Source organism: Epinephelus lanceolatus, chromosome 13 (genome assembly GCF_041903045.1).
Source record: "Epinephelus lanceolatus isolate andai-2023 chromosome 13, ASM4190304v1, whole genome shotgun sequence".
NCBI classification, from domain to species: Eukaryota; Metazoa; Chordata; class Actinopteri; order Perciformes; family Serranidae; genus Epinephelus; species Epinephelus lanceolatus.
Window position 1 is genome coordinate 33,987,608 of NC_135746.1, and position 26,991 is coordinate 34,014,598.

General features: G+C 40.2%; 1 protein-coding gene across 1 annotated transcript; it reads left to right on the plus strand.

Annotated features, from left to right (window-relative positions):
* The first annotated feature begins 1,046 nt into the window (after window positions 1-1,046).
* LOC117260327 (complement C1q and tumor necrosis factor-related protein 9-like) lies at window positions 1,047-2,392 on the plus strand. Its single transcript, XM_033632310.2, has 3 exons — window positions 1,047-1,129; window positions 1,236-1,308; window positions 1,947-2,392. Exons 2-3 carry the CDS (start codon window positions 1,266-1,268, stop codon window positions 2,339-2,341), a joined length of 438 nt encoding a protein of 145 aa, XP_033488201.2. The 5' UTR covers window positions 1,047-1,129; window positions 1,236-1,265; the 3' UTR covers window positions 2,342-2,392.
* Window positions 2,393-26,991: the final 24,599 nt, after the last annotated feature.

Consider the following 26,991-nt stretch of genomic DNA (forward strand, 5'->3'; position numbering starts at 1 on the left):
AGAATTTCACAACTACTCCACAAATTTTCTTCATTTTGTGCCTTCAAAACAAGTGACATCTAAAATAAACTTTTGGTTTGTTGATGTGGAATTGAAACAAAGCATTAGCATTAATATCGTGTTTCTTAAAGGATATCACTATATGGGGTCGGGAACACTTTGTAAAACCATTATCAGTAAGCACAGTTTGTCACTACATCTACAAATGCAAGTTAAGACTCTACCATTCAAAGCAAAAGCCATATATGAACATCATCCAAAGACACTGCTGACTTTTCTGGGCCCGAGCCCAAGAAAATCATGGACATTGTGTCCTCCTTGCTGAAGAGAAAAAGGAGCATTCAGATTGTTACCATCACGACTTTCAAGCCGGCATCTGTGATGATGGCGGTGTGTTAGTGCCCATGATATGAGTAACTTCACATTTATGACTGCACCATGAATGCTGAAAGGTACATGCAGGTTTTGGAGAAACATATGCTGCCATCCAGACAACATGGTTTTCAGGGATGTCTCTGCTTATTCCAGCAAGACAATGAGACACATTCTGCTCATGTTACAACAGCGTGACTTCATAGTGAAAGAGTGTTGATACTAGAATGACCTGCCTGCAGTTCAGACCTGTCTCCCATTAAACATGTGTGGCACATTATAAAGTGCAAAATACGACAACGGAGACACCAGACTGTTGAGCCACTGAAGTTGTATATCAAACTTTAAAACTTCAACAATTAGTGTCCTCGGTTCCAAAACACTTACTGAGTGTTGTCAAAAGAAAAGGTGATGTAACACAGTGATTAACATGCCCTTGCTTGTACCAACGTTTTTGGAACATGTTGCAGGCATCAAATTCAGGTTTAGTATTTATTCACAAAAAATAATAAAGTTTATCAGTCATAACATTAAATATCTGGGACTGTAGATGTCCACTAGTTTCCTTAGATTCCAAAAAAGACATTTACACAAAAATTATTTCCTAGTCCCCACCCCCCTTTTTATTTAAATGTTCTGAAGAAGAGCTTTCAAACTGTATAAATAGGTTGCAGCTTGAAACCAGATGAGCAACTTCAGAGGGTGGCTCCACTTATCTTTATGACACTTGCAGCATTCCCCTGCAAAGCAGCAAAAGGTAAGACACTCTTTTCCCAGGTTAGATTTGTACCATTCATACAGACAGGTAAATTACTGATATTATGTTGTCACCATCGAGATATTACACTTACTGTTTTTAACAGTGCACTACGACATCATTGGAAGTATTTGTCATGGCTGATGAACCAGGCCGAGGAGACAGCAGTTCTTCAACAGGTAACAACGATGTCAGCGCAAACAGCAGTGCTACAACCTGCAGGGTGCTGTGACACTTATGTGCATTATACATAACAGACTTAGATATATTAAAACTACTAATCTAATGCAAATTTTAGGACATGGGGGTTAATTAGAGGGGGGTAGTCTTCACATATTGAATGTTATCTCTCAAGAGATTTGTCACCGTCCTACAGTGGCTTCTACTGTCTCAGACATCAAAACTTCATTAAAGTTACCGTGCCAAAAAGTGTAAATGAGTCACATAAAGTGAAAGAATGTCTGGAATATTTGCATCCTTTTGTTATGTTTTTTATGGGTAATGCCACTTCTATTGTTGAATTGAGTGAGTGGTGCCTTTGCAGAGAGTATTATTCAATTAGAATATTAAGGTTTAAATCAGAGTACACCTTAAATTCTCTGTGCACTATTAGTTATTGATAGTAAAATGAAATGTACTGACAATTTAAATAAAAAGAAACATAGGCTTATGTTCTGTCTTGGTTGTAAAGAACATTTCACCTCCCCAAATGCAAGGTTGAATATCTGCAGTGTAGTGTTTTGTTGTTGTGTCACAGACAAACTAGGTTAAGTTTTACAACCTTGTTATGTCTTTGCTCTAATGTTGCCCACTCCAGGTACTGTAGCCTTCACAGCCAAGCTGAATATCGATGACAGCTACCCAAAATACCGTGGAGTCCTCAAGTTTGCCACCGTGCTGGTCAACGAGGGAGGAGGCTACAGTCCTGGCACAGGCATCTTCACCTGCCCCATGGATGGCTTCTATCACTTCACTGTGTATGTGTCTGTGTATGGGTGTGGACAGTGTGGTATAAACAAAAATGGAGAGAAGGTGGTGTCTCTGTATCACACCACTCTGCCTGATAAGCGTAGCCAAGTGGCAAGTATGGGCAGTGTGATAAAGCTGTCTAAGAACGACGAGGTCTATGTGCACCTCTGGGGGGCTGACAGAAACGATATCTTTGCAACTGAGGATAATGACACTGTCTTTGTAGGGGTTCGTTTGGGCTAATGACAACATCAAAATGTCAATAAAGTTTTTGATTGGGCTGATGAGCCAGTACGACTGCAGTGTGTTTATTATTGGGTGAATTTTATTTATTTATTTTTACATCAGTGTTTTGTTTTTTTTTTCAGACTTTATAGGATACAAGAAATACATGAAGTATATATATGTTTCTTGATTTTCATTATAAAAGTTATATAAAATATATTTTATAGTATAAAAATAATGTAAAAATAAATTCAACTGCACAATAAATAAATAAAATGTAGGGGAAAGAGAGAATATAGGGTCTGTATAACAAATGGAATAAAACTAAAATGTCTAAACAATATAATTTTTATTTTTGCTAATTTATAATTTTTGAGTTTTAAATTTTCAACAGCAGTAAAGTATGTTTAAAAAATTGGTATCTTTAAAAATGTAAAAGGAGGGCCGTCCTTTAAGCCAAATAATTTTATGGATATGATATTTTGCTAAAATGATAAGCAAGTTAATTGTGTATTTTTCATGTAGTTTTTGTTCAGTTTTACTGAAACTTTGGTTTTCATTTGCGACATACTAATGATAATATTACGGTAAACTGAAAGAAGTGCTTCAGTCTTCCCACCACTGGAGGCGCTGTCTTTAAAATCATCATATGTTTAATGGTACGTGCATGCGCAGACGATCTATTTTCAAACTGATGTGGAACAATTCAAGGAGCGTTGCATCTATTATTATTTATCAGTTTTAGCTTCAACTTGTAGGTTTTCCAATGGATTTAGACGCCGGAACATACGAACCAGGAGGGTATTCCATCAACGTAGCTAAGAATATCCAGACTAAGGTGTAATCTTGAAGTTTGACTAAACGCCAATTCCCAATCTAGCGCCAACCCATTCCATCAAGTGAAATCAGCTGGCTCCGACTGACGCTAATTCAAGCCTCACCTGTTAATACTCAACTCATGCACGCGCCCAGGGAAAATAAAAAGCCCACACTAGTCGAGTGCCGAACATGTTGCAGAATGTCAAAAAGCAAAGGAAAGGAGCGAGCAGAGGCTTTTTCTGCAGCGGAGCAAACGCTCCTTATGGAAGTGTATGAGGACTATAAGGACATAATTAAGAAAACGGCAATACTGCAGCAATTAATAAAGCAAGGGAGATGGCATGGCGGAATATTGCTGACAGGCTAAATGCGTAAGTGACAAAGAAAATTCAGCATTTCAGCGTAATATCATGTTCTATAAATCCCACATCAAAGGGACAAAATATATGTAGATAAGAACACCTATGAAATCTAACAATTCAAGTATGCCTAATGAAATTCACAAAATGTGTTAATTAATATTAGTGATAGACTATTTATCACATTTATCTACTGATTCCTATGTAAAGTTCAGATGATGCATTTAATCAAACTATTGTATGTGAATCATCACATTTATCACATCATTGATTGTAGATTATGACATTTCAGAAATGATCAGTTTATAGGAAATAATCACATGACATTAATCTATTGATTGTAGAAAATTTCATTTAGCAAATTCATCAATTCAGTGGAGATGAGGAAACCTATTAAGTGAATGCAGGTGGGAGTGAATCAATTATCTATTTCTAATCATTTGGGAGTCACTTGTAAGCTCTATCCCTTATTATATCAAAATAAGGAAAATCCCCTTAAATGTATGGCATGGCTATAGGATGAGGAACAGACAAACCACAACGGTGTGTGTCCCATTTTAATGTGGTTGCTTTGTGTCATGGTTAATTCATAAATATAAAAGATAACCATATGTTAATGTGAACAAATCAAGCCCTATGCATGATGTATGGTGATGCTAGAAATAATCAAAAAGAAATGGAAAATACATCCTTTTTACCTCTCTGCAAACAGTTGCCTCACTTAGCCTCTCAGCATCACCAACACTATACAGTAATGTACCACTAGCAAAGAACCTCAGTGCAATACAGACTGACTGCACAGTGGTCAGAGACTGGCTGCTGCGTGTGACCTTTATAATGTGTGGTTCCAGCAAACTGCATAGATACACTATGCTCTGCCTGCTGAACCGGTACCTCTCCCACAGATAGGAGTCTGTCTGTATCAATGGGTTTGTCCTGTCCTGGAAGACCCTTGGGGCTGGTGGTGGTTGGAAGGCCCTCTGGACAATGTGGGCCTCCTCATCAACAGGATCCTCGATGAAGGGGCATGCCATTATTTCCTAATTTACTCTCTCTTGCTCTGTCTCTGTGTCTCTCTCTGGGTGTGTCCCTCTCCTTCTCTGGCTGTTGTCAGTTGACCTTAATTGGCTGTGAATTTGCCAGCCAATTGGGAACCGAGTGGGGTGGGGATGGGAGGGCAATCACATATTCATGTGGTTTGGTGTAGGTATACAATCTTTCTTTAATGCCTCAGTTTCATTTTATTATAGTTTTGTTTTTATTAGTTTGATTTTGGCTTTACTGTTGTAAGTGTTTTTTTAATTATCTTATTTTTACTAAATTTTAATTTGTTTTTTAATAGTTAAAGGTGCTATATGTAAGAAATCTAAAGCAAATAGTCATAAAATCCTCCTAATATGTCACAGAGACTAAGGAATAATGTTCATATAACATACTGATCTCACCGACAACAATAGTACAGCCAGAATATTCGCATTTAAAAAAAGATTTTGCGGTCTGCAAATCATGTTTATGTTTTGAATTTGTGTTTTGGCCTGTTGCGCCACCCACCGCCGTCTACCAGTCAAGCAGTCAGTAGAGTCTCAGCATAAGTTACAGTTACGACTGAGCTACAGCAGCATGGCAAGCAGCATTAGCAGTGTCCCAGTACATAGCATGAGCATAGACTGTATAAGAGCATGAGCAGCCGGCTTCTCCTCAGCTGTATCCCGGCAGCAGCGACAGCAGCAGAGAAGCCAGACTTGCTCGAACAGTCCGCTGGAAAACCGAAGATCAAGGACACGACGACGCAGCTCTGCCACAGCAGCTGCCCGTGGGCAAACAAATCAGTCTCCAGCGTGCCGCTGTCCAGCAACCTTGAACCTGTAGGAGACGGGGGGCGGACATGACTCGCGGCAGTATTCTGAATTTGAGTGCAGTAACCGTTTTGGCCACATTCTTACATACAGCACCTTTAATGTTTTTTGATTAATTATGTTATATATTTTATGATCTACATATTATTTTATCATTACATGCCAGTTGTGAGTGTGTAAAAGCACTGACAGAACTGTCTTTTAGGTGTCTGTTCTTGTCTATTGAACATTTTTTGATCATAGATGGAGCTAATCCTCACCTTAATCCTGCTACAGATCAGGATTGCCCGGCAGCATAAGTTACCATGGTTACTAGGCTGGGATTCAGGTTAACCACCTTGATGGAACGGAGTTGTGGCTCAGTTTGATGGAACGGAAACCGGAGTTTAGCTCGATGTATCAGGCTTAGCCAGAACCACGGTTTCCATGGTTACCGATGTGAGGCTAATCTTAGCCACTTTGATGGAACAGAACTCTGGCTCACATTAGCCAGACTTGGTCATTTAAGCCTGGATTTGCCTTTAGCCTGCTTGATGGAATACCCCCCAGGTGTGACAACTTGATTGCAGCTCCTTGCACTACCTGCTCACACACACACACACACACACACACACACACACACAGACTAACTGACAGGGAAGACAAACTCGGGACAAACAATAGGAAGGGAAAATCAGAGGACAAAGGAAAGGGAAGAAGAAGACAACAGGTGCAAACCCTAACACCTACACAAGGACGGAGTTTGTGTTACTTTTATCAGCTAATTATCCAGATGATGGTTTTTGAATGGATTGTGAATGCTGGGTGTCTCCTGATGGTGGTTGGTAGCCTTGGTCCACTGTCTGCTAATGTAAAACCCACTGCTAGAAACTTGGGAGTACTATTTGACTCTGATCTCACCTTCGAACCACAGATCAAAAAACTCGTCCAGTCTTGTTTTCTCCAAATTAGAACCATCTCAAAAATCAAACCAATGCTTTCACAGCCAAGTGGCCTAGCGGTAGAGTGTCAGCCCTGAGACTGGGAGGTCGTGGGTTTGATTCCCGACCAGGCCATACCAAAGACTATAAAAATGGGACCCATTGCCTCCCTGCTTGGCACCCAGCATCAGGGGTTGGAATTGGGGGGTTAGATAGATCACCACATGATTCCCGAGCGCGGTACCGCTGCTGCTCACTGCTGCTGCTCACCGCTCCCTCAGGGGATGGGTCAAATGCGGAGAACAAATTTCACACACTCAGGTGTGTGACAGTCAGTGGGATTTTAACTTTAACTCACAATCAGACCTGGAAAAAGTCATTCATGCATTCATTTTCTCAAGACTTGATTACTGTAACTCCCTTCTTTCAGGCATTAACCAAAAGCCACTGTCCCGCCTCCAACTAGTTCAGAACACAGCAGCTAGGCTTCTTACTGGTTTTAATAGATGACATCACATCACCCCAATCCTGGCTTCTCTCCATTGGCTTCCTGTTTGTTTTAGAATTATTTTTAAGATTTTACTGATCACTTTTACAGCTTGCCTGGGTCTGGCCCCAAGCTACGTAGCAGAAATGTTGACCCCATATGAGCCAGCTTGCAGCCTTAGATCCTCGGGTAGGGGCCTCCTGACTGTTCCAAAGTCGAGGCTGAAATGTAAAGGTGACCATGCTTTTGCCACCAGGGCCCTTTGACTTTGGAACAACCTGCTTAAGGAGATAAAGCTCGCAGATTCGGTATCTTCTTTAAAATCACTTCTTAAAAACCCCTTTTACAGACTTGCCTTTATGTGATGTCATCTATTTTAGATTTTAAACCTTATTTTTTATCTGTTATTATTATTTATTTATCTTAATGAGTCTATCTTTTATTATTTTATTTGTATTCATTCTTTTTTTTTAAAATATATATATTTGTCCTTTTAGTCTTACTCTCATTTAACTTTACCATGACATTTGTGTGTTTAATTTTCATGGCTTTGCCCTCTATTTTTCTCATTTTCTGCCCCTGAGTATTCCGCTTTTTGCTTTGTTTGTCAAAGCACTTTGTAAACTCTGTTTTTAAAGGTGCTGTATAAATAAAGTTATTATTATTATTATTATTATTATTATTACGGTAATAACTTCAGAGCTGTCATGCAAATGACCGATTTCACATGCACTCACGCTGTCAGAAATAATACTATTGGCAGGATGATGTTTTTTGAATGGATAGTAAATGTTGGGTGTCTCCTGATGGTGGTTGGTGGTGTCAGCAGGGCCGGCTCTTGGCATAGGCCATATAGGCAGGGGGGCGCAGCTGCAAGCCCTCAAACAAAAATAAAGAAATAAAATAAAATAAAATAATAGTAATAATTTGCAGCCCCGACTGGCACCCTTTCCTCATGCTCTGTCTTTAAAATAAAATAAAATAAAGTACAAATAAAGAAACATTAAACAACAACAACCCCCCTGTTGTCTGTCATTATTACACCTGGTCCTAAACCTGTCCTGCACTGTGCTCAGTCATGTCACTGTGGGAGAGGGGGGTGGGACGAGTTATCTGTGCGCATCTCAGGTAGGTAGCGGTTGTGACTGATAGACAACAAGAGGTCATAATTTGTCAAATTATTGGGTTATCATCATGAAAAGACCGTCCAAGCCCTCAGGTGCGATATACAGAGAGCAGAGAAAAGAGGAGGCGGAGGTCCCAGTATTGAAGTATGTCTGATCGTTCGGGCCAATAGGGTTAAAGATAACATAAGACAAACGACATACCTCTATATCAGACTTTCTTTTCCTCCTCCTCCCGCACCTGAAGGCTTGGACCTTTTCATTATTATGAAATGCAGGTAAAATGTAAATATCTGCCTATCTTGACCAGATTTTAACACAGACCCCACTCTCAGTGCGCACAGTACAGGTGCAGGGGCAGGGCAGATGAAAAAATTTTGAGGAACAGGGGTGCAAAGTGTATTTCTTTCTTTCTTTCTTGCTTGCTTGCTTTCTCTCTTTCTATCTTTTTTTCTGTAATTGTTCATTTGTTACCTCCGGAAAAAAAATAGGATGGGCGCCCACTGGCGAATTTTTATTATTATTATTTTTTATTTTATTTTCATTTTTTTCCCAGCGCCCACCAGACAATGTGGCGCCCTAGGCGACCACCTATATCGCCTATGCCTTAAGCCGGCCCTGCTCCACCTCTTACTTAGCACATTAGATATTGTGCTGAAAGTGGTTAATAAATAGGGACAACTGCAAAACTAATGTGTAACTATATAACTGTAGTGCAACCTCTTTTATTGTAGTAATGCATAAACACAACTCGATAATAATTCATGGTATGTTGAACACATCACTGGTGCAAGTAGTAGTCTGTCTGCTGCAACTTCATGTTTTGCTTGTACTGCACAGTAATAGGTAGTAAATCTACTCTACATCTGTCTAGATGCACTGAGAAAATATTTGAACAAGAAGCTCCTAGAAGCTGCTGCAGAGGGGCCTTCTGACATCTCCTCCACTCTCTGAACAATGTAAGTTTAGCCAATTATTTGTGGTCTCTGATACACTGCTATGTTGTCATTTTTATCATTATTTTTGTTGTTGTTATTAATATTATTATTATAATGTTATTATTATTACTATTGAATGTTCCAGTTTAACCTTGTTACTAATTACAGTAAATGTAGGTCAAATAAGATAAAGTTTATTTGTACAGTGCCTACTTTATATGAAGTAGAATGACACAACAGACTTAAAGCAGTGGTGTAACAGTATGGATGTACTGGATGTTTGAATACAGCTACAAGTCAGGCAACAAGCAGCAGCACGGCTGGATTCAGCACACCACCTCACTACCTCACGACTTCCAGTGAGACACAGCTTGAAGCAGGTGAGTTCTGTAATTGTATGTTGCTGCTGCAGGCATGTTTCTAATGTAAATATGGCCAAATCCAGACACATTTTTGTTGTTTCTATCAAATATAATAACACAATATTCACATCAATTACACATGCAACTCATCCTGGCCAGTATATCTGGAATGTTTTTGTCCATTTGTCCACACATGGAGGCTATGAAAGTCTATTTTTACAATGCCAATAAGTTGGCCAAGCCTTTAAACATTTCTAAACCTCCATAGTGACGGAAAACAATGGGAACTGTAGCTTGCACACAGATCCTAATTTTCATTTGAATGCAATATTGCCACATATTGCAATACTGACTTTCATTAAAGTCCATTCAAGAATACCAACAGTATCTATTATTAAAATCTGTCTGACATACTTCTATTATTATGGTAAAAGTAGCACAATAAAATGTATTTGATGATAAATACAATTTACAGAGGAAATATGGCCAATCTCAAAGTATAATCAAAGTAGAGTGCAACTACCAATATTTATTCAAGTTGTCTACAGGACATATTAAAGCTAGAATAGCTAATCCCCCTTCAAAAAAACATCTGTTAACTAGGAGGACGCCAAACCCTAATCCAACCTAGGGCACCAAAATGGCTAGAGCCGGCTGTGGGTGTCAGACAGCATTTTGACCAGACTGAGACTGTGACAGCAGTTTAACTGCTGGAAGATGGTGAAGGGGTTCAGGTGGTAGCTCATCAGTTTGATGTGTCTCCAAGTGTGGTGAGCCGACTATGGAGACGTTACTGACAGACTGAGCAGTACAGCATGAGACAAGGACAAGGTTCTTTGACAACACCCACACAAGACCGTTATCTCATCACCTTGTCTCATCCTCAGGCGTACAGCTCAGTCCTTATAACACAATAGATCAGCAAAATGTACATTTTGACTTTGATGTTAAAACCTACAATATTTTTGAGGCTTTGGATGCACACAAATCAACATTACAGACACTTATGTGTTAACCTTTTGGTTTGTCTGTGTGTTGTTTCTGTCTGACGTTCTTTGGAAACATGTTTCTTCCACTGTATTCAGTGTTTGCAACAGGATCTACCCATATTAAAATAAATGATAGAGGCCTCTGTGTCCATCCAAAAGCTAAAAACACCAGTTCCCTGTTTTCAAGAACTTCATGCAAATCCAAGTTCAGAAACCTAACAGTGAGGAGGTTTTTTTCAGTCCTACAGGATGCAAATATCTGGGTGATGCTTAGTTATGAAGAGGAGAATGTAAATGTATGGGCTTATGTGAGCAGCGTACATGAGAAAATGCTTCTTTTGCTGAAGGTGCTAGTTGTAGAGGAAAGCTGCTGAGGTCACAGTCTTGTTGACATTAAAATCTTTTTAAGGAGAGACCTGGTCAAGAAGGCAGCATTAAATATGTTAAAAACTATAAATTAGACGCAAAAGCACAAAATGTTTTCAATGTGTTATTTAAAAGACAAATCCATTTACCACTTATACTGAATAACTGCCACCATTTGACTTTTGGCAGTGGAGAGTCAATGAGCTGGTTAACACGATGGACCTGAAGTATGATTCAGTAATAAAGTGTAATGTATTGACAAAATTATACGAGAGTAAACAGGAGACATAAGATTGCTGATTACAAGCAACTACTAGAACAGCTGTATTACGATAATAACTTCAGATCTGTCATGATGCAAATGAACGATTTCACACGCACTCACACTGCGCCGCTATTTCTCACGCTGTCACAAATAATACTGACTGAAATTCTGCTCCAGAACCTTAGCTTGCTATTTGTTGCAGGGGAACAGCGTCGTGGTAATTTGCTCCACATCTGCCCTGCCTCTGGGTGGCAATAGTCACTCCGCAGTCCCTCAAACTAACCAATTACCACCCCCGTGATTTTGTTTTCATTTTGGAGACTTCGCTTAGGAGATAGCGGTAATGCACTTGACTTAAGAGCTGCCAATAAACTTCACCAGCGCGAGAAGACCGGTTACGCAGACTCCGACGCGCAGGACCACCGTTAGCGCGCTGTCTGAACCCCTGACTGACTGCTGCTTGATAAAGTTATGCGAGGGTCCCGTTACGCCCAGGTGTTACACTACAAAGTTTATGGATTTATTAATGAGCTGAATGGAAACAAGGCATCCGTTTTAAAAATTCTTTCAAAGTTTCAAACATGAATTTTCTACAGATAATAATGTTATTACGTGTTCATTTGTTTGCATGTAACACAAAATAATGACCTAATGAACTGAGCACCATGGGGCCACATGGTGAGAGTTGGGTCCCCTCAAATAACAGAAAACAAAAGAGAATCAAATGTGGTATCTGTGGCTGTTACAGGCCTGTAATCAACCCCTGTAATCACTTCATTCAGGCTGAATGAAATCACTGGATAGCTTACCTGTCTGTCAGAGAGAAGGTGCTCCTATTTGCTGTTCAACAAATGCGGATGCATGTGTACGTCCCTTTGGTAAAAGCCTGATTTAATGGCAGAGAATCCTGCAGAGAAAGTTGCTATTCCAGCATTGGCACCAACTGCCTACACTGCAAAGCAACCCAAGAAATGAAATGGGACTTATCAAGGAGAGAATCTAAAAGAGTCTGACAATAAACACAATAAAACATGTGTCAGCAAAGTGTTTCAGAGATGGAGAAAAAATGTTGCTAATACTTTAGCTTTCTGCTAGCTGGAGCTAAAGGTTCATTGCTGCAGCTTCATGTTTACATTTATGTAGCTAACGTATCACAGGTTGTCCTCCGCTTCACTCCCCGCCACTACAGACTGCCTCAACTAAGGAACACACTCTCATCCCAACTCCTCAGATACCGCCACTTTGTCAGTGGACCTACATGTCAAAATCAGGAACGATGTGTCAGTTGAAACTCATTACATGCATTGTTCCTTTCAAAATACACTTCCATTGTCACAAGAAATGTACAGTTTCTGATCATTAAATAACTACAGTCTTTTTCAAAATAAACTTACAATGTATGTCATACACTTTGTTTGTAGGTTTATTTCCTTAATTTTAAGCAACAAAAGTCCCATGGTTAGGTTTAGAAATAAATAAACATTATGGTTTGGCTTAAAATAAATGTGGTTGTTACTAAAATGCTCTAACGTCATAAGACACACGTCATGTGACATGTGTCACTAGTGTAACATGCTACACATAGCCTACTAGCACACGACATTGGTATAAAAATAACTCAAACAACTTTTGGTTTCACAAAGGAATTGAGCTGCAGGCTCCCGGGTGAAAGTGCTGTCTCACCGGGAGGAGAGGGCAGCAGCTCCAGAGACGGACCCCCAGTCAGCAGCTATTACAACACATATCTAGCCAGCGTTAACCACAGCAATGGGGGATCCGACAGCCCCGGCTCCCTGCCGGATCAGCTAATCGCTTAGACCTGGAATTCAAGCCACTACAGCTGCCGACTGAGGGTCTGTCTCCCAAGCTGCTGCCTGCTCTAATCCCGCATATAAACAGTCCACAGTGGTGGGGTGGCTAATGTTAGCTTGCTAATTGTTGTCTCATTTGTGGTCTGATAAACAAAGAGAACTGCATTGAACCCCTGAGAAGCCCAAGGTGCTGTGACTATCACTACTGTTATCATGTAATATACATATTTGAGTGTATGTGCAAGTATGTTTGTGTATTCACACATATGATACTCCCACTAACCAAAACAGCAAAACATCTGCCCTACTCAAGTCCTGCACGAGTCCTGCACGGCTCCCTTTTTGAAAACCAGCACCTGCCCATACCCATAAAGCTCAGTGCCAGAATCAACACGTTATCCATCACTGTGTCTAAGTCAAAGCCACACCCGCACACACCCATCAATAAAAGTCCCTTGACCCTCTGTTTGTTATGTATTGTGTTTCATACTGTATATTTCACCATCACTGTGTCTGCCTAATTTGTCACCCTTTTGCACTCAATCCCATCACACTGATCAAGGGGAAAAGACAACATGTGTGTGATTACATCATACCTTAAAGTTTCAACTGTAACAATAAAACACTATTCTCTAAAAAAGAATCCCAGCTTTTTACTTTTCATTTTGCAAAAGCACAAGTGAACTTAAAATACATTTTTGTAAGAAATTCAAAAGTTAAGACTTTGAGTAATAAATGTGAAGGATTTTTACTTTTATAGGGGGCCCTCCAGCAATGTGTTGGGTGGAGAATGGGCTGTAATCAGTGATTTCCACCTTGGAAATATGTCTGTGTTTAAAGAAGAATGCTCATTGAATTTAAAACAGTGCCATTTTTAATATATGCCTTCAAAAAAACAAACCCGTCCCTGTCATGTTTTTTTTCTTTTTTCAAAATTGTCAGTAGCATCTCGAACAAAATTATAGGTGTACACTACATAAACTATAGAATTACACAAAATTAATCAATTATTTTCTTTGGGTTTTTTTTGTCATATACAGATACGTAATAATGATTGCAGGGTAAAACATATGTTGATGTTGTCCAATGTCAAGTCTATTGGATCCTGTGATAAGACCTTATGTGTAAAACAGCATGCACATGGGCCTGATGCTCAGGGGTGTAGCACCAAATTCTGGGTCCCATACATTCACAGTCTCTTTGGGCCCCCCGCCCTTCCTGTCTTGATACATGTCTCTGTTACACATCTAAAGCCTTGAACCTGTTGACATCATCTCTTCAGCAGGTTGATTACTGTGCAGTCACTACCTGTGAAGAGTTATATTCCAAGGAATGTTTCTCTTATCAAACACCATGGAAACCAGATGAATGTGCTGACTACCACTCATCAAATTTTCTCAAGCTCAACCTCTGAGCTCCTGCCACAACAAGCATAAAAGTCATCTTGGCCCCCGTGTGTTTATCATGTCAACGACTCAAAGTTATAAACACTTTTGGGTGCAGCCATACCAATGCTGTTGCCAGAAAGGTGTGGGAAGAGGAGCTTTCAGATGCTGTTCAGTGACAACACAACAAGCCCCTCAGCACTTCAATATGTGATGCTACCACAGCTTACCACGATAGGAACTTCTTCATGTCTGACATTTTCGGGTCCAGACGTTCAGCCTATTCATGTCCCGTGTGAAACCAAAAGTCAGTGCTGTTTTAATGTTACGTAGCGTATATGTCAAGGTTGTCCGTCTGCGATGTCCTTGCATCACTCAAGTGATGTTTTTATGGCATGTTACATACATATTTTAAGCCAAAACATGATGGTTTTTCCACACCTACCAAACTTTAGGCTTTAGCCATGTTTTAAGAGTTTCATCCAGGAAACAGCTGTGAGTCACATACAAGCTTTAAAGGGTGCATCTTCTGAAGATACAAAATGATGCCTTCAGCGTTGGTATCTCACACACCAGGGACGTGACAAAGAGTTGGTGTCTGATGACCTGGATACACTACAATTCCACATGACCATCGACTTTATGTTAGCACCACATTTTTATTTTCAAAGACTGTCTTCTGACACATCAGTTATTATTGAACTGTGACCCCACAGGTGGCAGAGAAGGAAAACTAAATCCGTAAAATATTTTCAGAGGTCTTTGTAGACACATTTTAACATTTGGTGTGCAACTATTAAAACATCTATAACATTGAATACAAATGTGTTTTGTTTCAACTCAGACAGAGCCAAAGTCTTTCTGGAAATGAGAAGCTGTGAGGATACAAATATAAAATACTGCAGAAAAATCAGAGTCAATCATTTATCCTGAACATGTGAATTCTGCTTCACTGAGACAAAACTGTATTACACTTTATCAGAATATACTAACATGCCCAAATTCATCTCAGTACCTGTGGCTAATTATAGAGATCAGAAATGCATCTTCCTATTTCCAACCCAGTATCACCAAACATGAAAAAAAAGACTTGAAAAATGTGTTCCACATATAAAGCTCTAACTTGAAGTTTATTTAACATTTTCTTTTTGAAATGCTTCCTGTACATACAGCCCGTTCTCATTAAGTCCTCAAATAACGCAGTTTGGTCAGTGATTTCAGTGGCAGACACCAAAGAGGCACTTTTTGCGATTATATTATACGCCATTGAGCAGCGTCAGCTTATAATGTCGCTGAAGGGCATCAGTTTGAAACACCACCCATCATACCATAATATTGTAGCATCCTGTCCGCACGGATGCTTTGAATGAACAGGAGGACTGACCTGCTTGCAACCGGGTGTTTATTAAGGCACAAACTTGGTTACTGTTGGCTGTAACCACGCCATACATAACACGCATTCCTCTTCCTCTCTCGCTGCCCCGGAACAACAACAATGCCCCCCCCCCCCCCCCCCCCCCCCACACACACACACACACACACACACACACACACACACACACACTGATTTAGTCAGCAACATCAACAGTAATTGTAAACTTGTAAACTGTCTGATTTATAACACAACATGTAGGATAAAGCATTAACAGATCGCAACAATAGAAAGAGCTGGAAATTCTATTCTAATTCTATTTACATCCCAAGCAATCAATGAATGAAATGCTCTAAAAGACAAAAAAATCCATTATCTGTTGCCGTCACAGGCCTGGAATGCGCCCATGTTATCATTTCAGGCCGTATGAAATGTTTGGATAGCTTACCTGTCTGTCAGAAAGAGGGCATTTCTATTTGCTGTTCCAAAAATGTAGATGCATGCAGTTGAAAGTCTGGAGTTTGTTCATCAACCTCAGCTCCTGCCCACCCTATACTGACTCCCATGCTCTTTATTCTATGGTTGTTGCCTGCTCCGTCAGAAACAGCTGCCACCCGATGCATATGATACTGTGGCAAAGAGTGCCTCTGTGCATTGGTGTCTGATGCTAAGGTTCACTGATGAAGCGTCTGTATTTGGTGGGTTGAAAGTGAGAGCGGGCAGCAGCTCCAGGGATGGCCCCCCCAATCAGCGGCTGCTGCAACACAAATCCAGCCAGAGTGTAAAATAGGTGTTAGCTTACTGAAAACCAAACTTGAGACCTATTAATGATAGATGAATAAATCAGAAAGCATTGATTTCAGGAAGGTAGCTGCACTCTCCACAGGTTGTCCGGTAAGAACAGGAATGATGTTGATGGGTTAATGAATCCAATTCACACACACTCTCATTGAGATGCCACTCACAAATCCTAGCAATGGACGATCCGACAGCCCCGGCTCCCTGCTGGATCCAATAATAGCTTAGACCCGGAATTCAAACCACTACAACACCGCTGCCCGCTCCCCTCCCAGGGAAACAGTCCACAGTGGTTGGCAGCAAGGCAAAGGGACAGTGGGGTGGCTAACGTTAGCTTGCTAGTTATTGTCTCATTTGTGGTCTGATCAACAAAGAGAGAGAGAAAGTGGGTCAAGAAGGAGCTGAGTCAATGTGTTGTGTGCAACTCTACAGTGAAACAAGATTAAATAAATCATTGTATGGGAAACACTGAGTTACTGTATGAAGTGCATGCAGATGCCCCGTGGTGGCCTGGTTGTAGGGGCTTAGGGCCGAGAGGGGAGAGCCACAGGAGGAGGGTGTAGTTTCTTATTCTGCCATTTTTTCCTTTTGCAGATTTCTGCCTGCATTTCCAGATTTTCCTGATTTCTACATTTATCAGGTCCCAAGCAGATTGCAAGTATTTGAATGTTTGTTTCTTATTTAACTGACAAGAAGCAAAACATTTGATGTTGCGTTCAATGAACATGTGTTTTGCTTGACTACATTTTTATTGAATTTCTATTTCGTTCAAGATCTGGAATGCATCCCATGTGCATTAATTTATAGACAAACAGTGCTACTGTTGGCAAAAGTTACCCTGGAAAATGCAAAGATGCAGATCACCTGCAGGATGGCAAGAGCAAGAGTTGAACACTGAACCTTTGGATCACAAGTCATCCACCTTAACACTAAACTGCTGCAGCAAGCACCAGGTCACTGTAGCTACAAGCATCAAAATATCTTGCCTAGGTTTTGACAGGATGAACAGTGATGTGAATGAAGTTGAATGCCAACTTTTAAACAATGACAGTTCATAAAAGGTGGGCAGGAACAGGAGGATGCACACAACTTGTGTCATCTATAGGTGCAGGTAGTGTCCTGACAACATCCAAAGCCCTGTTCACTGAGCAGTTAAGTAGCACAGGATCAGAAGCAGGAGGCAAAGGAGGGAGGTCACACAACTTGAGGCATTCACAACAATTTAACTGTTGGAGATACAATCCTGAACAAATAAATCCCACATCAATCCAAGGCTTTAGTGGAGTTGTTCAGAAAGTATAGTACGTGGCCACCGAGGAGTTTGAACCTTTGACCTCTGTATCCACAGAGTAGGTGTCTTACTCACTGGGTTTGTTTGTTTGTTTTGTCTTTTTAGCCTTAAAGCCCTTACAACAGTCAAAGCACTGGTGATAAAATTCTGAAAAACAAAAAATCTCACTTCATTCTGCTGGTTTTACGTATATTGTCAAATACTTTGGTGACAAATGAGATGAAATAGAAAATGTTGTGCATACAGTACAAATTACAACAAGATACTAAATATCACTGCAGGCTCACTATTAAACTGATCTGAACACCATTTGAAACATGTGATATCTATTATCCAAAGAAGGTCTGTGTCCATTTTGTTTTCTTTTAAATGAAGACTTCTGTAGATAAAGATGCTAATTAATTTTGTACATACTTAAAAATATAGAATGACAGACTTCTGAATTGACTATAGGTTACAGTGAGGCAAACATTTGTCACAATTCAGTGGAAGAGCTGAAAAGATTTCTGCTCTGTAGGATGCACTTGTGATTTATTATGATTTTTTTAAGCTTTGAATGTGAAATGTCTTGAAATGTAGATGTATTGTCATAAGCCACTCCCTATTCAAGCAATAATCACCACATTTTATGCACTGATTGAGTCATGACCCAAGAGGGTGCAGATCAAATTTGGTACGAATCTCTGTAGCTGATTATGAGATATAAACTCTCAAAAATGTCTGTGCACAGAGCTGGTGGCTGCTAATATTCAGATATCAGTCAGAATATGGTCTGATAACTTTTCTCCAACTCAGCCAGACCTAATATGCTGCATCACTTGTCCACGCTGACTCAAACTTGGGTACACGAGCTGAGACCTGATGAGAGATTTGATCGTGTCCTCTGCTCACGTCCACATTGATCAAAGCTGAGGTTTACGTGCAAATAGCCGCACGCCCAGTTTTCTGTTGTAAAATTAGTTTAATAAATGAGGGCCACTGTCTGTGTATTGAATCATGTCCCTCCTGGCCTTCTCCCTTTCCTACTGCCTCTGACAGCATTTGTTAGAATCAGACCCCAGCGTACCAGAAACAGCCAATCAGAGCTGAGGAGTCTCACAGCTGTCAATCATGTCGATCACTGCTCGTGAACTGTGGTTAAACTGTCAAACTCGGCAGCACTGATCAAATATGAATCAAGATTCTGTTACTGCATTTCTCACCTGAAATGTTTTTAGAAACATATCTTAGTGTACTGTTTATTGAATTGAATTGAATTGAAAGCCTTTATTGTCATTGTACATTACAGTACAACAAAATTCAGAGTGCAATTCCACTGGGTACACACATACAATAAATAAATAAATAAATAAATAAATACAACAATATACAATAAATACAAATAAAACAGTTCAGCTGTATGATGGGACAGTTTGTGACCCAGCCGCCATGTAGAATACTGTTGTCTGGAGTACCAAGCACTGCTCACCAGCCAGACCACCTCTCTTATTTTACAGCTAAACAGTACACTAAAATATGTTTCTGAAAACATTTGAGGTGAGATAAAGGCATTGCAGTAACAGAATCCTGATTCATATTTCATCATGAGCAGTGACTGACATGATTGACAGCTGTGTCAGAGACTCTTTGGCTCTGATTGGTTATTTTTGTTCACATGCAGTAAGGTCAGTAGAAGCACTATAAGACAATAAAGTAGGCAGAGGAGAATGTTTTTATTCACAGATATTGTGTCTGATTACGTGCTGTGTGAATTTAGAAACAGTTTCAGCAAATAAGTTGTTTTTATAAAAGTCACCAACTTTAGCTTTAAGAGACTCTTCAAACCCCATAGGTCTCTCCAGACAGGCAGACATGCAATAGATGCTGTGTAGACGCCAAAAGGCAAAACTGAAGCACACCATTCACACAGATAGGAGAGAGGAAACAAACAAACACACAGGTTTAGGTCTTGTTGTGGCAGAGGTCGAGTGTGAGAGAATAACATGAACTAATGATTTAATTGGTTAATGACTGCACAATAACTGAGCCACTGAAAGGATGATGACATCAGGTACAAAGAAAAATTCTTAGGAATATAACTCCTCACATGTAGTGATTGCACAATAACTGTAATCAAAGAATAAGCAACAAACTGACCTTCAAATAAAAAGACGAGTTTTAAGTTGACATTTATAGGCGTCAACTGTCTGATGTCAGCGGGAAGATATTCCAGAGAAAGAGGGCATGACAGGAACAAGATACCTACCTGCCAATTCTGGTGACCTTTGGTCTTACAGTTTTACTGCACAAACACTTTTAGCAGAGAAAAATAATAACAAGAGGAAAGAATAATGAGAACAAAAGTTGTACACACACACACACACACACACACACACACACACACATATATATATATATTGTAATATCAACACAACACATGAGAGTTAGAAGAACTGAATTGGGGATGCAGAAAGTTAATGGAGGGTTGCAGATGGAATCATGATATATTGTTATGGTTTTACACAAAGTTTTTCCTCTGAGACATACTTGAATATTTTTTCCAGCATGTAATGTGTAGGGTGAGGTACCATTCACATTTGAAATGGTACCAGTTCTTGGACTTCTGTATAGGTACCCAATGATACCTTTTTTCAGTACTTTATTTTTTTTGTAATAAAAGAAATGTAACTTTTGAACAAGCTGCAGGGGTGACGTAGTTTTGTATGTATTTATTTGTGGGGATTTTTGTATTTCACCTGTATCATCATGTGACTACCATGTCAGAATCAGAATCAGAATACCTTTATTGTCATTGTAACAGGTACAACGAAATTTCAGTGTAGTCCTTGACAGTGCAAAACAAGCTAATAAAATTTTGACAGCATTACGAATTTTGATCTCATGTGAACAACTGGAGTCAATGCAAGAATGGCATTTTTAAACATCAGTTTTCTACTTATTGAGTAAATCAATCATTGTTAAAAAAAACAAATTAAAAAAAACAAATGAACAACATCTCCATGCTGTCTAGATGCAAGATGTGTATTTTCAGATTTTTGTCTTGATAACTGAATTTATGACAGCAGTTTGAAATCTGCCTTGACAGCTGCTGTCATCCTGGTGGCTGGTTCAGTCAATTTGTGAAGCCACAGATGCATTGTCACTTGTTAGTTAGCTCAGTCAGATAGAAGATGCTCCTTGGTGTCAGTGGTTGTGAGTTTAAGCCTCAGCTGATGCAGAATGTACATTGTAATGGCCATCTTCCTTGTTGTCTCCCTATTCTACCTCTTGTTGCTCAGAATTGCCTAAATTGGCCTAAAATTGCCCGGCCATGACCATTGCTCTTCTTTTTGTCAAGCACCTGCCTTAAAGGTCCAGTGTGTAAGATTTAATGAATATATTGTCAAAAACAGAATATAACATAATAAGTATGTTTTCTTTAGTGTATAATCACCTGAAAATAAGAATTGTTGTGTTTTCATTTCCTCAGAGTGAGCCATTTATATCTACATTAGAAGCAGGTCTTTGTTTTGCACCACCATGTTTCTACAGTAGCCCAGAACGGACAAACCTAACACTGGCTCTAGATAGGGCCATTTGCATGTTCTGTAAAGTCTAACTTTATCTCTAATTTTAGACAGGAAACTGCTTTATTCAGTGTTATTACTGGTTTAACTCACCACTTTTTTTGTTTCATCCAGTTTCATTCTGAAGTCATCAGATACCAGCGCTTCGGCAGTTACCTCCACGTCAGACATGAAAGCTGGCATGATATGCAGCCGGTCGCTGCTATTGTGTATGGGCAACTGACAGCTTCGGTGGGAAACGCGGCCCGACAAAAACGTAAGTTAAGGAGGCAAAAAGTCTGACTAGGGTTGGTGTGAGGGGTAATGGATGGGTCCAGCAACTGCTGGCCTTCAACCAGGAGGCTGCTGTTTGCTTCCTGTCTGAACGTAATGCCAAACCCTGCTACTTTTTCCAGAAGCCAACCATTTATGTGTGTTGGCTAAAAGTCATCATGTGTGTTTATTGTTGAATACATTTTTTTTAACAATATATCATGATTGCAACTGCAACCCTCCATTACTCTCTGCATCCCTAATGCAGTTCTTCTAATGTGCTTTTTGCCTACCAATCATAAACTCTCATGTGTTGTGTTGCTGTTGTATGTGTACAAGTGTTTGTGCAGTAAAACTGTAAGACCAAAGGTCACCAGAATTGGCAGGTAGGTATCTTGTTCCTGTCATGCCCTCTTTCTCTGGAATATCCTCCCGCTGACATCAGACAGTTGACGCCTATAAATGTCTACTTAAAACTCGTCTTTTTATTTGAAGGTCAGTTTGTTGCTTATTCTTTGATTACAGTTATTGTGCAATCACTACATGTGAGGAGTTATATTCCTAAGAATTTTTCTTTGTACCTGATGTCATCATCCTTTCAGTGGCTCAGTTATTGTGCAGTCATTAACCAATTAAATCATTAGTTCATGTTATTCTCTCACACTCGACCTCTGCCACAACAAGACCTAAACCTGTGTGTTTGTTTGTTTCCTCTCTCCTATCTGTGTGAATGGTTTGCTTCAGTTTTGCCTCTTGGCGTCTACACAGCATCTATTGCATGTCTGCCTGTCTGGAGAGACCTATGGGGTTTGAAGAGTCTCTTAAAGCTAAAGTTGGTGACTTTTATAAAAACAACTTATTTGCTGAAACTGTTTCTAAATTCACACAGCACTTCATGAGACACACAATCTGTGAATAAAAACATTCTCCTCTGCCTACTCTATTGTCTTATAGTGCTTCTACTGACCTTACTGCATGTGAACAAAAATAACCAATCAGAGCCAAAGAGTCTCTGACACAGCTGTCAGTCATGTCAGTCACTGCTCATGATGAAATATGAATCAGGATTCTGTTACTGCAATGCCTTTATCTCACCTCAAATGTTTTCAGAAACATATTTTAGTGTACTGTTTAGCTGTAAAATAAGAGAGGTGGTCTGGCTGGTGAGCAGTGCTTGGTACTCCAGACAACAGTATCCTACATGGTGGCTGGGTCACAAACTGTCCCATCATACAGCTGAACAGTACACTAAGATATGTTTCTAAAAACATTTCAGGTGAGAAATGCAGTAACAGAATCTTGATTCATATTTGATCAGTGCTGCCAAGTCTGACAGTTTAACCACAGTTCACGAGCAGTGATCGACATGATTGACAGCTGTGAGACTCCTCAGCTCTGATTGGCTGTTTCTGGTATGCTGGGGTCTGATTCTAGCTAATGCTGTCAGAGGCAGTAGGAAAGGGAGGAGGCCAGGAGGGACATGATTCAATGCACAGACAGTGGCCCTCATTTATTAAACACATTTTACAACAGAAAACTGGGCGTGCGGCCATTTGCACGCAAACCTCAGCTTTGATCAATGTGGACGTGAGCAGAGGATACGATCAAATCTCTCATCAGGTCTCAGCTTGTGTACCCAAGTTTGAGTCAGCGTGGACATGCAGTCAGAGTAAATCTGGCTGAGTCTGAGAATTGTCAGCTGAGGTTTGATTGTCTACTGCAAAGCTGCTGACCGCAGCAGTGTTTTCTTTCCATACTGTGGTTTTCTGACTTCCTCTAGAACCAGTTGGTTAATCAGAGCGAGATTAGAATGTTTCATGAATCACATGTGAACTCTATCTTAAAATGATTTCTGCTCTCTGATCTGTGCTGGTTTGCAGTGAGATTGATAAATGAGCGCCTGTCTGTGACTGATGTTAACTGTTCATCAGAGTGACAGTCTGTGGGCAGACACTGCTCTTGTGCCTGGTTGTTTTGGCGTACAAAGCTCTGTGGCGCCCACCAGAGGGGAGAAGTTGGAATATGTTGTGTCCATGGTGTGCAGGATCTGCAGTGATGTTTCCTGCCTATTTCCTGACTCTGGACATGTATAAATCCTGAATGGAGGGCAGGTTGGCACCAGTGACTTTTTCTCTGCAGTGCTGACTGCCTGTTGTCGTCTGTTCCTGTCCTGTTTGGTGTCTGATCCAAACCACACAGTGATGGATGTGCACAGAACCAACTGGATGATTGTGAACATTATAGTGTAATTTGACTTAACCTTTAATTTTCTCAAAAACTGTACAGCCAAACAGAACTGCTTATTTTTCAATTAGGTGCCAAGTGAGATTTGTTATTGGTGAAGTTGGTGTATTTTATGAGTCAGTCTTCTGTGACATTACTCACAGCAGGGGTGGAGGTCATCGCTCTTCAACCTCCAGGAATTTTGGTTTAAAGAGTTTAGCAATCATGGCTGTAAGGCCGCGTTCAGCATGATGACTTTCTATGTTTTCATTTAGCTACTTGTTAGCAGACGCCTTTTTTAAGACACACAAAAGCTTCAAAGTTCACAAGAGGGGTTTTTACTGATGTATTTTATGTCCGTGAACAAAATGTGAAAGTCTCTTAAGTTTGTGTTAACCACAGGCCTTATTTCACTCATTGAAAACCCCACTGACTTTGAAGCGAGAGAACTGGGAGTGCTAAAATGCTGACTCATTTCCAGGTTTTAGGACTCACTCCTGGAGCACTCTGTAGTCCAAAGTTTTAAGGACTAACCCTAATTGTATGATCAAATGTCTCTTGGGGAGTCGCTCTTTTTTCATCATTATTCTTCCAATGCTTGTTGTGACATTGACATTTGGACACTATTGTCTCTCAGTGCCAGACCACCTTCAGAATGATGCTGAAAATCAGAATAAATGACTCAGAGATATAGCCATCATATTAGCAGTGCTGAAATCAGCTGTTTGAAACACTGTAAAGACAAAATGATGAGCTCAGCAGTTGGAACAGCTGGTAGACTACAGAAGACCAGAGTAGTAAATGAGAGGAAAACAGAAATGAACAGGAAAATACATCAACAATTTTTTCTACAGGATGTTAATTTCAGGTTTATTGATTTTACTGATACTTCTTTAATTTTGTGGCGCAGTCCTGTTGAATAACAACATCTCCTGATACCTATGTAATCTATCAGGCTAAATCAGGGGTGTCCAAACTTTTCTGAACGGGAACCAGATTAGATCATGTGAAAATACCTGGGGGCCACTGCTTCTCACATTACATGGGTTAGTCAAAACATACAAATGAAACAAACGCAACTGTTTCATTTTTCAGTGAAATGTATTCAACCTTCCACCGTTCCTGAAAGTTGCAGCCCTCGCTGTTGACTTTACAGTACTTTGCTGTGGCCATGTCTGCTACCTATAGTGGGAAATGTCTGCTCTTAGGTAGCTGCTCGTTTGTTTGTTTGTCATCTGTTTATGGAAACACATTAGGTCAGCTTGTGTAGTTCCTACTTGGTGCATGTCTACAAACTGAATGACAGTAAAAAAATAATCTTCGTGATTTACCAATATTGTGTGGTGGGCCACATATAGTATATTTTGAATAACAACGGGGCCACGATTGGCCCCTGGGCCAGACTTTGGACATGCCTGGGCTAAATTAACAGAAATATTTCTTTTAGTTTTGTTATTTTAACACATATGGAACCAGAATTGGTCAGACAAGCCACGTTCTTAAACATGGTAAAGTGGACACATTAAGTTAATTTGAGCTGTTAGAGTATTTCTTCTCAGACTTCTGTCAGCAGCTGTACATAAACTTACATTTACAAATCAAGCTCTGTTAAAGTGTGGCAAAGTGCATGGTATCAGTAGCTGGGATGTTCTTAGTGGTACAAAGCAGCTGTTTTCTATTATTTTGGTGTTGTCAGTTTTCTTTGCATGTTGTACATACATACACCTATATTGTGCTGTTGATGAGTAAATAAAATATTAATAATATGATGACTAAGCCTACTGAACATGAGCACTATCAAAATACAAATTGTAATACTGTCATTGACCACTGGATGGCAGTGTGAGCCCATACAACGTCCAGTCTGCCGACAACAGAACTCGAGGGGCTGTGACGTCACCTCTGAGCGACGGTTGCGTCTCAGGATTCTTTTTAAAAAACTATTATTTATTTACAATATTTACAACAATAAACAGAAAAATAGGGCAGACTGTGAAACGGGACACTGAATGGAGAAGCAAAGAAAAAACACCTTCAATGAACGGAAACAGACATAACAAAATAAAAGGCAGAGTCCCATCTGAGAAATCCTGACCCTCGATAATCAGTGAAGGGGGGTTTGAGACGGAGCAACCACATAGGGGAGTGTTCTTTTAACCAACTGAAAAAAAAACAGTTGGGATACTTTTATTGACTTTATCATATTGTTTACGGTTGCATTGGAGATTGAATTTGACACAGAATTCCTAAAGGGTAGAACACCGCTGGTTTCGTCTAATAGATGAGTAACAGACTATATATTTTTCTTCACCTACTCACTGAAAAACAAGGATCTGTTTTTGGAAAGGATGAATCTGCAGTTCCAGATGGTAACATCATGGGATGTAAAGTTATGTTTGTACAACAGCTTCCAATACAGCAATGTCTGTGAGTGAAACGAGGACATAACTGTCAGTTTTTGAGCAGAGAAATCACAGTGAGAACACTGAATACCAGAAACTGTTACTGTTTGCCAAAAAGGCTCTTCATCATTTGAGCTTTAAAGTTCTGTTAATACAGTCAAAGTCCATGGCCTGTAGCCCACCGTCTTCATAGTCTTTCACCAAAGTTGCTCGTTTTAAATTGTGGCATTTCTTTCTCCAGATATAGTCAAAATTTACATTGTTGATGGTTTAAAGGGCCAGTGTGTAAAATGGGATGAAAACCGTTGGAAACAGTGACATCAGTGGTCAAATTCTAGATTGCAGGGCTCACTCGCTCACCCCTCCTGTCGGGTGACAGTGGCCTCGTAGGGACAAAAAGCCTTGCGCACGAGTTTTTCAGGAGTAGGTCTATCTAGCGACGAGGTGACTATTTATTTAGAAATCTAAACCATGTTACGATATTGTAATGAATCCCTCACGAGCAGGAGACCAGAGGAGCGTTCAGGAAAAAGGCCCGTTTATTTGAGCACTCCAGAAACTTCAGAAACACACCACTCCGTCCCAAACTCTGACTCTTCTGGCGTAACAGACACACTTCATAACTTTACACACATACTCATTTACTATACTAAGTGGGGACCCCCCTCCCCTCTCTGCTCCGCCAACCTCCAGCCCGCACACTGACTGACAGGGTAGCCAGTAAACAGTGCTCAGCTGTTTATTTAGCCTAGCAATATCTCCGGACTATAGTAGCTGCAATGGACGACTTTGAATGCAATTTTGAAGAGTTTCTTGTAGCGGACACAGACCCAGAGCCATACCTGTTTGAGCCGGAGCATACAGATGAGGAACTCCATGTGTTTGATGCTGAGCGGGTGAGAAGAGAGGCTGAATGCACAGAATGGGATTCGGTGCTACCATCATTGGGGAGATATATCATCAGGAGGAAAAGCGCCGCAGAGAGTGCATCACAAGGAGTGAAGTTGTGTCTTCTTTTCCTCGCAGATGACGGTTCGGGTTCATTCTCTCCTGTTGCGTGGTAAGTGTGGTCCATTCGCAAAC

What these genes read in the sequence shown, in the direction of transcription:
- LOC117260327 (XM_033632310.2), top strand. Translation starts at nt 1,266, where the DNA reads ATGGCTGATGAACCAGGCCGAGGAGACAGCAGTTCTTCAACAG. An exon ending in AGACAGCAGTTCTTCAACAG is followed by an intron (nt 1,309 to 1,946) that starts GTAACAACGATG and finishes TGCCCACTCCAG; the next exon opens with GTACTGTAGCCTTCACAGCC.